Below are 16,716 nucleotides of genomic sequence, written 5' to 3'. Positions count from 1 at the left end.
CCAGGCGCCGCCCGGCGCAGCGAACGCGTTAGCAGGGGAAGAGGAAGGAAAAGGCGCTGCGCTTCAGTATATTTTCGATAAATACATGTCTCCTTTAAACATAGTCGGCAGCCTTAATTTCTACTTTGAAAGCAAATTTGGTTCGAAGAATTAAATTTCTATTTCCTTGCTCATTAATGGACAGCAGAAGTCCAGCTCCGATGCGGCAGGTTGAAGTTACTAGCATTTTTTTCATGCTGTTTTGCTTGAAACGCCTAACACGGAAGTGGCAGAAATTAATATCGCTATTTACCCAGCTTCTTGTGAAAGCAGGACATGGCTCTGTGCTGCATCACCTTTGCTAGCTCTACTAAAAATAAAGGCGGAGAAAAAAAAGTGTTCATGGTAGAGAAGCTGTCAAAGTACATCGTGGTTATGATCCCAATACTCCACCCTGCAACATGGAAAACAGGCCAGAAGGCCCTTCCATCTACTCAGTGTCGCTGGCTTCGATGGCGCTGCAGCGGAGCCCCGCTCCCACGTTCAAGCAACGACACTCGATGCTTTCGCTGCACAGGGTTTCAAGCCACGAAGGCTCCCGAGCTCCCGGTGCTGTTTCACGTTCAGTTTCAGCATTGAAGAACTAAAACCTTTGGAGAAACCCAAGCACGGTTTTCTTGATTCGCACGCAAACCTTAACTGTTCCATCTTTATCAATACGACATTATAAATGATAAATATTTATGAAACCCTGGGCATTCAAAGGTGGACGTTGCCACACAATTTTCCTATGGCTTTAAATCTGTAAAATAAAATTCTGATATAGATGGGTCTTTTCCCCACATCAGTACTATACTGGCCATAATGCCTCAACCAGTTCAAGTGCAGCCGCTGAAAACCCCAAGTTTTGTTTTAAAATGGATTCTCTGCAGAGATGTCAACACTGCACTGTGAGCAGTAAACGTTTCCACCACGAGGTGTCTCAGAGGTTGGAGCACTGGAAGAAGAAATTTGGGACCCACTCCAACAGAGCACAAAACAATTCCTCAGTCACACCTGCTTTTCTGTTCAGTAAACAACAAAGAATTCAGTATAAAATAGTTCTCTCTTTTTTTCTGCCTTTGTTTAAACACTGGAGCCTCAATCACCCTCACAAGTGACACCATTTCTTTCTGATCTCAAATCTTTTCATAGCATAATTCTGCTCCCAGACCTGCTTAAATCTGGAAAACTAACTTGAAGTCAACAAACTAGCCAGGATATGATTAAATGTCTTTGTAACATCATAAATGCATTTTAAGTATTTATCCTGGGGCTTGAAATCAGAGACATTGATGAAGCTATGAGGATCTGAAAGAGAAATGACCTCTAACAGCCTACTAGGCCACCTAATTCTGTAAATATTCACACTAGGCAGCCTGCTGTTACAATACAAAAACAAACACTGAGGAAATAGCTTGAGATGTTCTCTACAGTATGTCTCTGCTGTAAACAAACTCTGGGCCTGACACTGGAAACAATCCAGGACATCTGTGATACATTTGAAGCTGCTCTGTAGTATTTCTTCTTCTTCCTATATTGACTTGATGATGAGGACGCTTGTTGCAATATTTGTTAGTTTAGTTTGAGATAGACTTCTTGGAAAAACAAGCAAGCAAGAGAGAACTCAAGATACAACCAATCTACAGAAGTGAATTGAGTCAGTGTAAGAAGTGGGAGAGGAAAAGGCCTGTAGCAAGTTGCAGAAGGAATATTCCGAAGAGTGAATCAGCCTAGCAGCTTCCCCTGCTGCAGGCTCTGCTTTGTCCAGGCTTTGGCATACTCTGTCCAGAACAGTGGGGGTTTCTACAGAACAGCTTCATTACACTGGGGCTCTACAGTTTTATGAGTAAGAGTGTCACCTTTTAAAGAAGGGAGGAGGAAGTAAAATATCCACAGCATCTGGCACACAGAGCCGAGAGCCGGCATGGAAGGAGGTCTGAGAGCTGCTGCACAGCCACGGGCGCACAGCAGAGCTCAGCAACCTCCCTGCGCCGCTGCATGATGAGAGCTGGCCTCTCCCTCCTCCACTGTTTCACTCCCTGCCTCAGCACTGATTAAATCTGCTCTCCAAGCGGTTTTGTTTTGTTTTCTTGTACACCATGACAAACATGCCTGCAGGCCAGTTTTTAACCCAGAAGAGTGAGTACTGCAGGGCCAGATAGGAGATGACAGTGATAGCAAAGCAAATACAAAGACTGCAGGGAGGGAGGGGTTGATTGTCTTTGCACAGTAAAATAATTGATTTCCCTGGCTATAATCCTGACTTTTTTCTGGAATAAAGGAGATCAGAATTAGGCTCAAGAGTCTCCAAAAAAAGGCAAAATTGGAGGTCTGCAAGCTGAACATTACAGAACCCCAAAGTTCACAGTTCTACAAGAGACTGTATTCTCTCAGCCAGGAAAGGATGGATCCAGATAAGGATTTTCCATTCTAATTTCCTCAAACTATAACTTAAGTTTCTGAGAGTTCTTTTGCAGCAGAAATGTGGAGCCTCATTGGCCTTCCTGCCACTGCTCTGGCTTCCAGTGTTTGTAAGGGAAGGTTTGCTGTGAGTCAGGATGGGTCACACAAGCACTGGGCCTGGAAAGACAATCAGTGGACTTGTGGAAACCAAGAAGGAAACGTTATACACTGCTGTTATAGGTGGAGATAGCAGGTACAGCTACTTATCATTTGTATCATGCAGCTCCAATTGCCATTGTATCCGAGTGTCTCATTACCTTTAACATGTTTAACTTCATACCTCAGCTAAAAGCCAGCTCCGAGGCAGGGAAGTCCTGCAGCTTGTTCAAGGTCCCACACACGGTTTCTGGCATGGCAAGGAAAGGCACCCGATGACTGAGGAGCTCGGTGAGCACTGGAACAACCGGCCCTTGCCTCCTTGCGGCTTCCTCGGCTCTCAGGGCAGTTCTGCTGGTGGCCAGCGTGGTGCTTGCACACAGCAGGCACGTGGGCCAAAGGAACGCTTGAACAAGCCAGGTTTGACTTCTAGGAGGCTCCAAGAGCCTTCCATTTCCAGGAGTCAACTGGAGCAAAGGATGCTCACAAGCTTGCAGGAAGCACGCAGCAAGGTTGCTTCCATCAATCTATACATGCCTTTGAGAAAGACATTCATAACTAAAATGTATTCTGCAGCCCTACAATTAACAACATTATTCCTTCTCTTAAGAGAATTTCAAATTTTGTCCCTGACAATAAATATGTGATGAGAATGGAAGGTAGTTGTTAAAGATAAGCCTATTCTTCATTCTTGCAGAGAAGGAAACAAAGGCCCAAGGAAAAACACATACATTAACTCTGCAAAAATTCCAGCAGCTCTCAATCGCTGCTTTGGTTAATGTTTGCCTATGCAAAGAATGTGAGGCAGAAAAAAGTGAGCAGACTCACCACAATATTTCTTCACACTGCCATAACCTTCTAGAAAGTTTATTGGCAACATCTTCTATGTATATTTTCTATCCGTTGTTACTTCCAAAACAGAGAACTCACAAGAGGAGGGAACATTGGAAACAGACAGAGATAATCATAAGAATTTTTTAAAAAATCCATAACATGAAAATGGTAGAAGCATTCAACCACTACAGCTTATATGGTACAGCTTTGCTGGCAAAAGTGCTGACATAGCTCATCAGCAGTGCTGGGACACGTGTAAATGTCTAGGGCTGCAAGGCATGGGAGATATATAGGGACAGGTAGTATCTTCTGATGAGACAAACTACGCAGTTAAAAATATATACATATGAATCCCAAGAATATTAACTTAGATCTTAGAAGAGAGATTCTGAAATTTAAAATTCACCTGTTATTTAGATGAGAAGATGCAGAATGGATTTACAGTGATTTGTAATTATAATAAAAGCATGATTGCACCGAAGTTAAATTCAGGTCCAAATTTCATATACACCCATAAATCCATCCAAATAGAAAACAACTTTATAATTAATATTGGATCCTTCCTATTATGATAAGAGACTATTAACTATTTATGGTGTTTTTATTTCTTCCTGGCTGCTTACATTTTTTCACCTTCCAGCTCACAGTGTGCTTTGGTAATGCAGCACACACAAATCACACTGCTGTGAGCCCCGCTGGTAACTGACCCTGCTGCTCTGTGTTCTTATCAAGCAAAATACAGAGGGGCATTTGTTTGCAAGGGCAGAGCTAGAATATTCTCTTTTGAGTTCAGCTTCCTCCTTTCATCCCACCCACCATCAGACACTTCCTGACATTTCTCCTGCAGGCAGAGCAAGGCAACTGCCTCTTTTTTTTTTTTTTTTTTTATTTCCCTCTTCCCTTTTGCAACGGCTGCTCCTTCAGTAATGTGTGGGTGGTGGGGGAAGGGGATGTTATCTCAACACCAAACACCACCAAGCAAGTCTGCGACGTGAGGGGGAGTTTCAGGATGAAAATAGGTCTCTGCCATCCCTCCTCTGTTCGTGTATCCATGACTAAGCACACCGAATGCTTTGCTTTTTAGAACTTGGCTTCTCGCTTCCCTTGATCTTTGTTGTTTCCAAGGCTCCCGATCCTTTGTCCTTGCCGCCTCTGGGGACCTTGCTGAGGCCCCTGACACAGCCAGGGCCGTGGAAATACAAATCCTGCCCAGCAGCAGAGCCCACAGTCCTGCCTAGCCTGTTGTCACCAAAGATATCAGCCCACACGGTGACATGAGCCACCGGTACCGAGGGACATGGCAAAAGCATCCTCAGAACAGGAGGACAAACCCCCCTTGCTGCTCAAGTGCCTCCCCACCCTCCTGCCCTGCTACCAAGATGAGGCTACACTTGGACTTTTTTTTTTTCCCCCCCCAAAAAAATATATTCACTAGTATTGCTTGTATCATTACAGCCCTGACTTCAAAGCTGTTAGCATCCAAAATATGGGACTATCTAAAACTGGTAAGTTTGAGCAGCTTTGCACATGCCTGGGGCAAATAAAAGTCTGCTGGCAGCTCATGCCTAGAGCTGTCACTGCTGCTCCGCTGGGCAGCTGCCTGCAAGCCTCTCCACACCTTCTTTCTCCATCCCTTTCCCCAGTCTGGGCAGAGAGGAGCACAAAGGCTCCTTCTTTCCTTCAACTCTGAGGTCTCCCTCAATCCTGCAGGTTCCCTTTGGGCCACTGCTGACCCCTTTGCTCACAACAGCCCGTGGCTGCGCAGGCCAAGCAAACAGGCACTCTTCTCCCCCGCGTCTTCTGCCTGTTGTCTGGGCCAGACACTTGGGCTGGTATAATTATGTCTGGAGGTCAAACTCCACAGCAGCAAGAGCCTGAACTGAGCGGGGGATTGGGAGCAGCGTGAAAGAACTCGTGTGCATTTTGCTCAGGAAACTCCCCTAGCAACAGTACATTGTTAGCAGCACAAAGCATGTTTGTAAGGGGATGGTTTGCCAGTTTTAGCCCATGACTCTACACTGGTTCAGCCTTTTCTACTGAAATATCTGGGCAGTCAGGAGACAACCAGGTTTGCTAACTCCAAACTCCCATTTTATTAAACAGCACATGGTTCTCTCACTGGCACCTGCAGTGTACAGTATGTACAGCTGTCACATTCCTCCTATTCCTCTGTATCCAGCCTACCTTACAAAGCCTGCCTATTTGGACACTCTCAAAACTCACTGAAAAAGAAAACAAGGTTATTCATTGTGATTGCTTTTGATCAGAGCCATTTAATAGCATTGCAAGCATCTGCAACTGCAATTCTCTGAGCAGAACCTGAACTCAAACAGAGGAAGGAGCACCCAGATTTCAGCATGCAAGGCTGGCAGGTTTTCTGGATGATCTATATTCAGCTGTGCATGCCCGTGGGTATGTGGAAAGATCATTCATCCAGTTCATTGAACTGCAGCCTGCATGTGAAAGGACTTTTATGGTTTCTTTTTAAATGTCACTGTTTCAAAAATGAACAGTTTCATGTAGAACTGTGCAGCAGATTATAATATGGGGACTCCAGGGGTAAATTAAGAAGCAATTCAAAAACAATACACAGTGGAACAATCTTATCTTTTTTCAGCCTTACCAGGCATTTATCTAGGTCTATTCCTATGCTACTCATCACCACATTATCTACACATTATACAGTCTCCTCTTCCGCCACATTAATACACATACGGTTCATTTAGAGGCAACAGAAAGTCAGGTCTGGACAAGCCAGAAGATGTGCTGCACTGGTTTAATTGTCCTGTTCCTAGAAAGGGCCAAATATGTTACAGAACATAGATATGAGGGCTGATCTAGATCTACACATCGGCGCCAAATTGTCATCCTCTCAGCTCGCTGGCCATAATATCAACTTCAGCAAACCCATCAGGTACAGATTTCAATAGCATAAGATTTTCTTACACTGTTTTAATAAGAGAGTGTATTCTTAACACAACATTTTAATAAAATAATGGCCTGAATGCATTTTCAGTTGCATACTGAAAACTCAAATATTTCCATCAGCTCCCTAATTTACTTAGTGGAAACATTTATTAAATATCACATCAAGCTCATTTTCCACATAACATCTTTAGCCACAAAGAATCCCAAATTCTCTAGGAAACATAATGAAATGATATATTATCTAGAATTATTTTATACTTAAGGTTGAATATAATGTATAATTATAAAGTATTATTTATAAATTAAGTTATACATTAATTATTTCACTGACACAAGAATGTAGCCACTTCTAAAGAAAAAACTTGCCAACATTTCGTAAATGAATCTTGATACGATGTATCCAGCATTTTCGGGCAGATGAAGGATGGTGTTTTCGTAAGAATCACTTCATTCACCATTGAATTGCAGCTGCTGTTTAATACCACACGTCAACTGTGCATATCAGATAACAAGACATCTCCACTTCCTGGGCAGAGTTTTAATTATCAGCTAGATCATTTAAATAATAAAGAGAAAGGAAAACATTGTTCTTAACTATTTGTAGGTGCTAGCAATGTTTGACTTGTTCTCAATAAAAATGGAGACAGTAGGTACCTTATCCTTATTTTTACATTTTTTCCCTTAATAGGCCTAAAGTTTGCTACTATTTTGAGCAAATTAACTACTGGAAAATGACAAGCAACACTCAAGAGTGTTAAATATTTAGGTTTTCCTTTTGAAATATATCATTTTCTGCAATCAAAGGAGAGAAAAAACATATGCAAATCTTAAAAGGATTAAGAGCTTAGATTCCGTGGAAAGGGCTCTTACAGGAGCATTTGAATCATACTAGATGATACTAGCAACAAGCTAGTCAAAAAAAAAAAAAAACAAAAAAAACCAAAAAACAAAAACTATCCATTGCTACATATAAAATACAAGTGTTTTATTGTCATGCTACCGAATGTTAAGTTATCTAGAAAGCACATAAGAGCTCCTTGATGCTTGGTACCACACAGGCATGGCCAAGAAAACCCACACAGATCTGTTTTCTCTGGTTGGTTCCAAAAAAGTGAGAAAAATCAGAACCTTCCCGGCACCTCCCAGCCAACAGCAGCCCGCACAGGCGAAGGAGGCATCTCCAGGGCCAAGCGAAAAGCGACCAGGGCCCGCAGGCCGGATCCCCGCACTGCTCCGGGCTGCCGCGACCACCGCGTTGTCGCGGGCCGCGCCGCAGGGCATGGAGCGCCCGTCCACGGGCGGGATACAGGAACGACTTGAGCCCATTGGGGATACGCACCCTGTCCCGCAGGTCGGCCGCGACGTCGAGGGAGGCCGCGGCACCCCCGGCCGCTCCGCGTCCTTCCTCGGGGAGGGTCTTTCGGGGCGCGCGAGGGGGCGACGCCGCCGCCGCGGCCTCCTCAGGGCCGCGCGCATCCGTCACGAGGCGGCGGCGGCAGCCGAGGCGTCAACGCCAGCTCCCGGCGGCCACGGCGGGAGGCCTGGCGGCCACCACGACGCCAAGGGCGGCCCGGAGCCACCACGACGCCGCCTCGGGGCCCCCTCCCCGGCGCTGCCGCCACCCTCGGGACCCCCCGGAACCTCCTTCGCCCCCCGCCCCGGGTGCGCTTTAAGGGCCGCCCCCGGGGGCGCGCAGCGCGCGTGCGCGAGGGGGCGGGGCCGGCGGCGGCGCGCACGCGCGCTGCGCACGCGCGCTGCGGCCCCGCGCTGCTCGGTGCTGCGAGGGGCTCGCGGCCTGCGGCGCGACCCCCCGCCCCCCCGGAGCCGCCGCCGCCCCCTCCGCTCCTCCCCCCGCCGGTGCCGCCCCCCCCCCGCCGGTGCCGCCCCCTTTCCCTCCCCCCTCGCCGCTCCGGAGCGAGGGGCTCGCAAGGCTGCGAGGGATCGACCCCCCCCCCCCCGGCCCGGGCTGGCGCAGGGAGAGCCGCGGGGGGGGCGCAGCATGGCGGAGGCCAAGGAGGAGGAGGGAGCCGCAGCCTGCGCCAGGGTGAGTGGCGGGGAGGGGGCGCGGGAGGTCAAAGGGGAGGGGTCAAGGGGCGGGGTCAGTCCCCGGGATCACCCCCCCCCCCCCCGGTCCGGTGGAGCGCCCCCCCATCCCGGTGCTCCTCGTGCCGTTGGGCCCGGCCGCGGCCTCCCGTCCACGTGCGGCCTCGACGCGGCCTCGCGCCTCCGCCTCGGCCCCCGCGCGTGGCTCCCGGCACCCTGGGCACGGCAGCGGCGTACCGGGGGACGGTTGTCCGTAAAGCCGAGGAAGGCTCCCTTGTCCATGTGCCACGGCCTGTGGCGGAACTGAGGGGAATTAACTTTTCTTTAGCGCTGCTCAACTGCGCAACGGTTCGGGCCTCCTTCCTGCGGGCACGTGGCTGTAGGTTGAAAACTTCGTGATGGGAGGAGGTCAAGGGAAAACGTGAGGTTGTGTGGAAGGGCCCGGCACCCACGGCCAGCTGAGCTGTGCCCTTCCTGCAGGGATGAGGAGCTTCCCGGTGCCCAGCCTTGAGAACAGCAAGAGACCTGTCCACTCCTTGCTGTTCACACGCGAGGGAAGTTTCACTGGCCGCGTTATATCGGGCAACGTGAAGCTCGTTGCTGCTCAACAGAAGAGTTGACTCTCAAGAGCACAATTGGAGGAGCTGTTCACATGTTGTTCAGCTCTTCTACAATCACAGAAAAGAGCAGTGTAGTCTTAAACCCACGTCTTTCAGACATTTGTACTTCTGTAGACCTGCAAGCAATCTCAAAGAGCTTTGTGGAATTGCTCATAAATGTTACATAAATTTTTAAGTCTCTGTAAGGCCAAGGTTGCAGCTAAGTGTAGGGTGTTCAGTGGCTGAAGGTAGAACAGTAACTTAGGGAATCTTAAATAGAACTTCAGTACCAGCAATTAAAACATTAGATATACAGAAGAACCATGAGGACAGTCAAGCATTGGAACAGGTTACCCCAAGAGCAAGCCCAACCTCTGTCCTTGGTGGCTGTCATAAAGAGCCTGGATGAATCATGAACAACCCGGTGTGACTTTGTAGCCCACCTCTCTTTGAGACTTTCCTTAGGTCATTTCCAACCTAAGCTGCCTTATGATCTTAGTATCTTTTCAATGGAAAAGAAAGATTGTGTGTCACCGGGATCGCCATGCAGTAGATGCTGAGTCCAGCGGCTCCGTGAGCTCGGCTCCCAGAGCGCATCCCGGAGAGCATCGCACGTGCTGTTGTCTTTGGCTTTAATTTGGGTGTACTGTCACTGTCTTGAACAGTTCACACTTTAGAGTGGTCATTTCTTTACAACCGCACTGCCAATCCATTGAATCAGGTAGGACAAGTTGTGGTGTTCAGTACTAACTACTGAAATTTGAGACTTGGGCTTGTGGAAATTAGTTCCGTGTGAATAGATAAGTAGATGGGTGTTTATAGCAACATAACATCTGTTTTCAAAAGATTTTTAATTTTGCATAGTTTTTTTGTTGTTTATTTTTGAAAAATGGTAGTTTTTTTTTGTTACCATATTTGCTCTCTACTTTAGGTATATGTTTTTAAGTTTAATTTAAAAACAGATTGAAGTATTAGGAAGGTTTTATAGATAAATTATCTGCAGTGTTCTTTTCAAAAATCCCAAAGCAAAATCATAGATGGGGAGTACTGGAATGGCCTAAATTTTGAGGATAGTCATAAAGCCATAGAGAACAACATCAAGAGATCTATCTTTGAGACTTTTCTGTGTCCTGACAATACTGTCATTAACCAATTAATGTCTAGATATAAAAGTGTATTTAGAATCTCTAGTGTAGTCTAGAGAGGCATTTGCAGCCTGGAACAGATAGTTTTAAAGTGTATCTAATACATTTTTCCCTAAAAACTTCAAAGGTATGCTGCTCAGCTACCATTATAACTAAAGCTCTTTTTCTATCTCATCAGGCTTTATGGAATAAAAATTAATCATCTTTCTCAAAAAGATAGCTTAAATTTCACATTTGCTCTTTTTCCCCCAGTTATTTTGAGTGTTTGATGATTGGTCCAGATTCTGAAAAATATTTAAATTTCTCTTAAGACCTTGGGAAGTTCATGCAAGGTTCCCTCCCGGCCATTGGTGCTAAGCTGGGCGCAGGAACGCGGGGCACTTCTGCACGGCGAAACGGGCAGCATCGCCTCGTGCTGCTGGTCCGCCGTGCCAGTGCTGAAATGGGCCTTACCTACATGCTGTGCTGCACGTGGTAAACCTAGGGGCAGTTGTGGTTGATTCTCGTTTTGCTTTCCTAGCAACATGGGGGAAAGAGCTTAGAAATAAATGTATTTTCCCATTTTCTCACCTTCGCACCCATAGCTGTACCCATAGAAGAGTTGTCTGTCTGTTCTAGCCAGGGTTGTCTGGACTCTCGCTCGTCATGAAAGAGATGGGGATCTCTGGAAGAGCATCCGCGCCGTGCCAGGGCAGCACGGGTTGCCTTCTGAAGTGCCTCCCCATTTCCATTGAAAAGAGAGGAAACCAGACCAACTGGCCTATGGAACTAATGTTTAGTTGTGTGAACACAGGTGAAAAGGAGGCGTGGGTCAGTATTTCTTTTAATAGGTCCCTGCGATAGGTGTTGGTTCCTTTGCAGGCACTTTGATCTTGTGCAGAGTCTTGTTTGTTTAGGGGATAGGGCAGTTCTCAGGTGCTCCGGCAGCTTGGCAGAGAGCTTTGACCACGCAGGAGCAGTGTCCAGACATTTCATGTGTCCAGGCATTTCATCCTGAAGAGCCTTGGATACCTGCAAAGGAGGTGGAAAGCAGACGCTAACTGCTTTACTTTGCAGGCGCCAAGTGCCCGCTCTAAGAACTACTTATTCATAGGAAAAAAAAGAAAATAGAAGCCATCCCTGGAAAGAGCTACAAACAGGACTGGAATTGTAGCCACCTGAAAGAGAGAAGTACCAATTTTTATAGGAGCAGGGGAGGAGAAAATCACAGACTGGTTCAGGAACATTGAAGTGGAACAGGGGAAAAAGAAACCAGTGAGGAGGATACTTTGAAGAAGAGCACGTGACTGCTTTTATTTAAGGACAAGAACACTGAAGCAGGGGAAGCTGCATATATGTACGGGATCCTGAATGGCACGTAACTTCTGTGGGAAGGGGAAAGCCTTGCAGTACCTGATGGTAGATAAACCGTCCCACAGAGCGGGGCTGAGACTCCCGGCCGTGCTTATCAGCAAGGAGAAGCTGCTGCCCTTGTGAATTTTCCTGACGTGCATGCAAAGCCATCTCCTAGCTTGTTGCTTTTATTGGAGGGCAGATAGTAATGAAAAGTGGACAGCTTGGGATTTGTGCATTTATCACTTTCTTCAAAGATTAATTTGCTAAGTGTAACATATCTATTAGCAAAACAGTGACTGAGATGGCTGAGTAAACGAATCTTCCCTTGGTTGGAGTGTTCTGGTGTTCCAGCCCAGGTTGTCACCTCATTGGTTTTTAGTTGTGTTATGTGCACCATTTGCACCTTAAAGGGCATGGTGACTTTCTATTAATGATAGACTCAGCTTCTGAGTTAAATGGAATTAAGGGGATTTTGTGCTTTGCAGCACATAATCTTCTAAATAAATTATAGCTACTCTTTTGAAAGCTTTGGCCAAAATATTTAAGTGTGTGTTTGTAATCTGGGAAATGCAGTCCTTCTTATGGGATGATAAAATGAGTAACTAGAGTGGAATATCTAGTTTGGAATAATTACTTGCTGGATATCACATCAGAAACCCATATTGTTTTGATGTGGACACTAGTCTGATTTTGGTGGTGTTTTTTTATATTCATGTAACTTTATTTACTTCAATTTAGCTTTTTTTTCTGGTTTATGCAGTGAGAATAGGAATTACCCTAATTTCAGTCCATTTAGAGATTTAGTGTAACCGGTCTCCTGGTGTCAAGGATTGTTTGTGTAAAGCTTCAAGCAGAATGAGAGCTCAGCACACAGCTGGGGAGGAGGATTGGGAGGAAAAAGTCATACTTTTTTTCAAGAAAGCCTTACGCATGATTTCTTGGTTTGCTTTATTTCTGTATTTCCCAGAAATGTCAAAAAAATGGGGATAGGAGGGAGTAACCTTATGTGCTGAATTACCTACTGGTGTTCTACAAATGTAAATATAAAATATCATCAGCGCATGCCTTAATCTTCCTATCTGAAACTTAAAAACTTGAGATGCAGAGACAATGTGTAATTGTATTCCTTGCGCCCTAAGGATTGGAAAAATGTCTGCCTTTGTCTTTTTGCATGTATGGATGGTTGTTTGGCTCTGCCTTTAAATTCCCCCGTCAGAGCAAGCGTCTGCTTAGACTAAAGCAGTGACTGCAGCTAAAACCCAGGCGCAGTCTGGAAAGCCTGGACGGTCCTCATGGCCCCAGGAGCGCGAGGGCCGGGGATGGCCCAGCCCGCGCGGTTGCCGGCCCGGTGGCCGCTGGCTCGGTCGGTCGCGCCGGGCCGGCCGGGGCGGCTAGGGGGCTCTGCAGGCCGGCTGGGCTCGGCTCGGGCTCCGCGCGCCAGCTCTATGGCTCGCCTGACCCCGCCGGGTTCTCTTCCTGCCGCAGCGGTTCTTTTCCTGTAGCAGGTATCCGCAGCACCCGGCTCTTTGTTACCCTCTGCTCCTTCCTCCCTAGGTGCTTCCAAGGTAGGGGACGGGCGGCTCCGGCTGCCGCGCGGCACCGGCAGCTCCGGGAAGGAGCCGCCGCTGCATCCCGCTCCGTTCCCTCCCGGAGAGGTGCAGTGCAGCCGGCCGCCCGCCCGGCATCTCTGCTAGGGATGTCATGTGGAAAAGGTCAGGGGACGCTTCCTGAGCGCGTTGCACCTGGTTCGACAATAGCAATTAAAAGACAGATTACTTTAAAGATATATCTTATATATATATATATACACACACACGCCTTAGGAGTTTATGAAATTCTGCAGTGGGGGTGTTGTATGCAGCGCTCTGTAGGTGTGAGGGAGCTGTACAGACAGCAAACTGAGAAAATCTCTGGTTTTTGGTTTTTGGGTTTTTTTGAATTGCATTATTCTTAACATCTCTGTTTCTTCTCCACAGTTTGCTTTTGGATGCACTAAAACCTAAGATCAGACTCCAAAAGGCTTGCTAGAAAGATATGTGCCTGTGTGTGTTAAGTTGTTATGATTTTTTTTTCTTTAAAGTAGTTCTTTATTTTGCATACAAAACAATATTGTAGCCACAGGGCAGCTTCTGCCTTTATATTGCACAATAATAAATTATTGTTTGGTTTATGGGTGCTATGGCAACTTTGAATCACATTATAGTATTGAACAGGTTTTTTGGTTATTACAAATCAGCACATTGTATTAAACCGTAAACCGTGTCCTTCTGTCACCCGCTCCAAGCAAAGAAGGGGTGAGTACTGTGGATGTGACGATTTTCCCTGGTGTCTAGTGTGTAATTAGAACAAAATTTAGCAGTGTACCTAGCAGAATAATTTTTATAAAACAGTGCTCTTTTGCTATTTGTAAAAATAGTTAATTTAAAGCAAACTCATTGTGAAATTTATTTTAGCAACAATAATTTCAGTGAAGATTTTGTTGCCCCAGATACTAAAGCCTGACATTTTTCTTTTTATGTTTCCACGTCCAGAAATACTTACAGAATTTGTCACCATTTTTGTATTACTGTATTGTTTGTTTATTCATATGTTACAACCTGAATAGGCAAAAGATTGTTTTGTGCACTATTCCAGCTAGTGAGAAAGAATCACTAAGAAACATATATTCTAACACATTTCATTTTGCTAATTCCATATCTAAGCTGTTTTCTTCTGAAAACTTAGGGCATGTTTACTATTTTTAAAGCCCTGATTATCACTAAATTAATCTCTGGCAAAATATTAGCCAAAGTGTTTAAATGAATGTGTTATAAAGTATCATAGTCAGGTGTTTTGTTTTAAAACCAGGATTGTGTTTGAGGGCTGTTTTGCAGGCCTAGAGTATTGTGCAGAAGACTTGTCATTGTGCAGTGACCTAGGGCTTAACCTGTGCTACAGAGGTGCCTCTTCCTAGGTCTATCCCAGAGGACCTTTAAGAAATTCCATTTTATGAATCAGTTGCACATTTGCCTCTACAGTACTTTTGTTCCTTTCTAATCAGCACATCTTAAAAATTAGAGCAGAAGAAATGATAGGAATTAAGAATGGATTAAGAATGGAAATAGTTTTTTTCTTTTCCCTAGGATGTCCTTGTGGTTGGGAAGTGTCTTGGATTCCTTCCAAGTAGATTGTAAGTGTTGTCCAAAATATTTATGGTAGTGCCTAATACCCACTTGCAGTTGGCCCCTTGTGCCAAGTTAAACCTTGCATTTCTTAGAATGAAACACAGAGGTCCACACAGCAAAATTTCATCTTCTCCTAATAATGGGATTTCTGTTTTTTACCTATTAATAAATCTTTTATTAATGCCAGAGGAGGAGGAGGAAAGTCTGCTTTGGGGCATATAAAGTGCCCAGGGTTGTGATAGAACCTAGAACGCTTCCCTGGAGGTGTTCAGCATCTCATATGAGTTAAAAACTTACTTTGATCTAAATTTACTTCAACAAAAACATTACCTAATGCTTCATGTGCACTGAAAACTTCTGTAACCCTACCAGCAAGAAAAGGATAAAAGAAGTTCAAGGTGGGGAAAAATATATCAGCTATTGCATATTCATACAGAGGGCTTCATACTCTGATGTTATCATCAAATGACAGCAAGTTCCCTTTACTGTTACTATACAGGAACAGTTCACCCCCACACTTTTCGTTCTCCACATCTTGTTTTAGCACTAAATACGACAAAAATTTATGAGATTAGTTTTACACTATTGTAAATTTAATAGGTTACATGCGGACTTTTAGAGCAACTTTAAACTTGTACCCCTTGAGGCCCTCCTGGTATCATGATAGCAGTAAGAGAACTCAGGCCTTGTAGACCTTCCTGGAAGGGGGTTGCTCACTCACTTTTCCCTCTAGATAATTACGATGAATGTGGCTTTTCCAGCCACAACTCACTCTGCTCACAGAAACTGGCAAGTTTTGTTTTTAAAGTGCAGTATTGAGTTGTCTTGAAATTCATGGTGCTGGACAGGGCCTCCTGATAACTTAGTTCCACATTTGTCAAGCTAGGTCGAAGGGGCTGCCTCGCTGTTACGGACTTGTAGGAGATGTTGGGGGGAGACCGATGGATCCTCTCTGCCATCAGCTGCGTCCTAGGAGTTTGCTGTCATCCTTGTCCACTACGGAGCTGAGAGTTTCCCTGTGGCATCCCCAGTTTATCAACTCAATGACTTGGGTTCAAAGAAAATAGAGATTATCCCTTTGTTTTTCAAATCCTATTACTTTCCTTAAGATGGCTTAAGAATTGGTGTGTGAGCAGGACCTACCAGAAAAGAAGTTAGAGCTGGAGGTGCAGAGGAAGGAGAGGTGACCAAAATGAGCTACCGTTACCTTTTAGTGTCAGGGTAGCCCACATCCGTGAAAATGGTGTGCATTGGCATTGCTCCGTTTGTAACGGTCACATGAAATAAAAGCTTGCACAGAGCAGAACAGGGCAGATGCTTTTGGTGTGGGATCCATGATTTTGACCTGGTAGAAATATCTCCTGTAGAAGTGGAAGTTTTGACGTTTCCTTCCCTCTCCCTCACCAGTTCTGGATAGCAATACTAATTTTAAACTTTGATTATGTGCTTTTTCTACATACTTCTAAACTTCTTAGGATAAACAACACTTTTCAGTAAGGTAACATCTGAATTCACAGGATTTTGCTTGGACAGGGAAGGATGGAGGAGGAATTGTGATTTTTTTATGATTTTGTTTTTGGTAGGATACATTTTAACAATGTACATCTCAGCTGAGCAAGATAATGATATAGTGCTTTCCTCTTTACAGTTTGAAGATAAATCTGATGCAGTATTTGATATTACAGAAAAATGTAAGTATTTTTATTTATATATGGTCATAGTTCAATTAAACACCACTTAGACATATCAGTGCTGTCAAAAAGGCTGTTTTACTCTTCTCCCAGCCCTTGCTTTCATTCCTTTTCTGCACTGCCTTCTCCACCAATACTGCTCATGATATGAGTTAAAAATAGTGCCCTTTATTCCTGCATTATTTTTAATAGGTTCATTTTCTGCTTTGCCCTGTGGTGAATAGGGCAGAAATGCTTCTTGTGTCAACAGCATTTTATCACTGATGGCAGCCCAAGAAGACTTAAAAGGGGCCAGGAAATTGCGGCTTTAAACAGATTAGCAAAGGACATTTGTACATGTGCTTTGTTACCCATAAAGTCTGTGACTTAGGTGACTGTTTACCAATATATATATTTT

At 45.1% G+C, this 16,716-nt stretch overlaps 1 protein-coding gene across 6 annotated transcripts in view; it reads left to right on the top strand.

The window, feature by feature from the left end:
- The first annotated feature begins 8,308 nt into the window (after nucleotides 1-8,308).
- Nucleotides 8,309-16,716, top strand: part of LOC104568593 (zinc finger MYM-type protein 4) — a 29,857-nt gene continuing 21,449 nt past the window's right edge. For 4 of the 6 annotated variants that reach the window (XM_010215494.2, XM_010215492.2, XM_088531056.1 and 1 more), the window contains exon 1: nucleotides 16,105-16,319. In XM_010215494.2, coding sequence (XP_010213796.2) covers nucleotides 16,193-16,319 — 127 coding nt within the window. In that variant the 5' untranslated portion in view covers nucleotides 16,105-16,192. Of the gene's footprint in view, nucleotides 8,387-14,569; nucleotides 14,634-16,104; nucleotides 16,320-16,716 lie in introns of those variants that run through there. The other 2 variants (XM_088531057.1, XM_088531058.1) reach the window with 2 other exon arrangements.

Source organism: Tinamus guttatus, unplaced genomic scaffold (genome assembly GCF_059628265.1).
Source record: "Tinamus guttatus ecotype Peru unplaced genomic scaffold, ASM5962826v1 Tinamus_guttatus_pri_ptg000397l, whole genome shotgun sequence".
NCBI classification, from domain to species: Eukaryota; Metazoa; Chordata; class Aves; order Tinamiformes; family Tinamidae; genus Tinamus; species Tinamus guttatus.
Note: the sequence above shows the minus strand (reverse complement) of the source record. Positions and strands in the feature narration are given on the sequence as shown.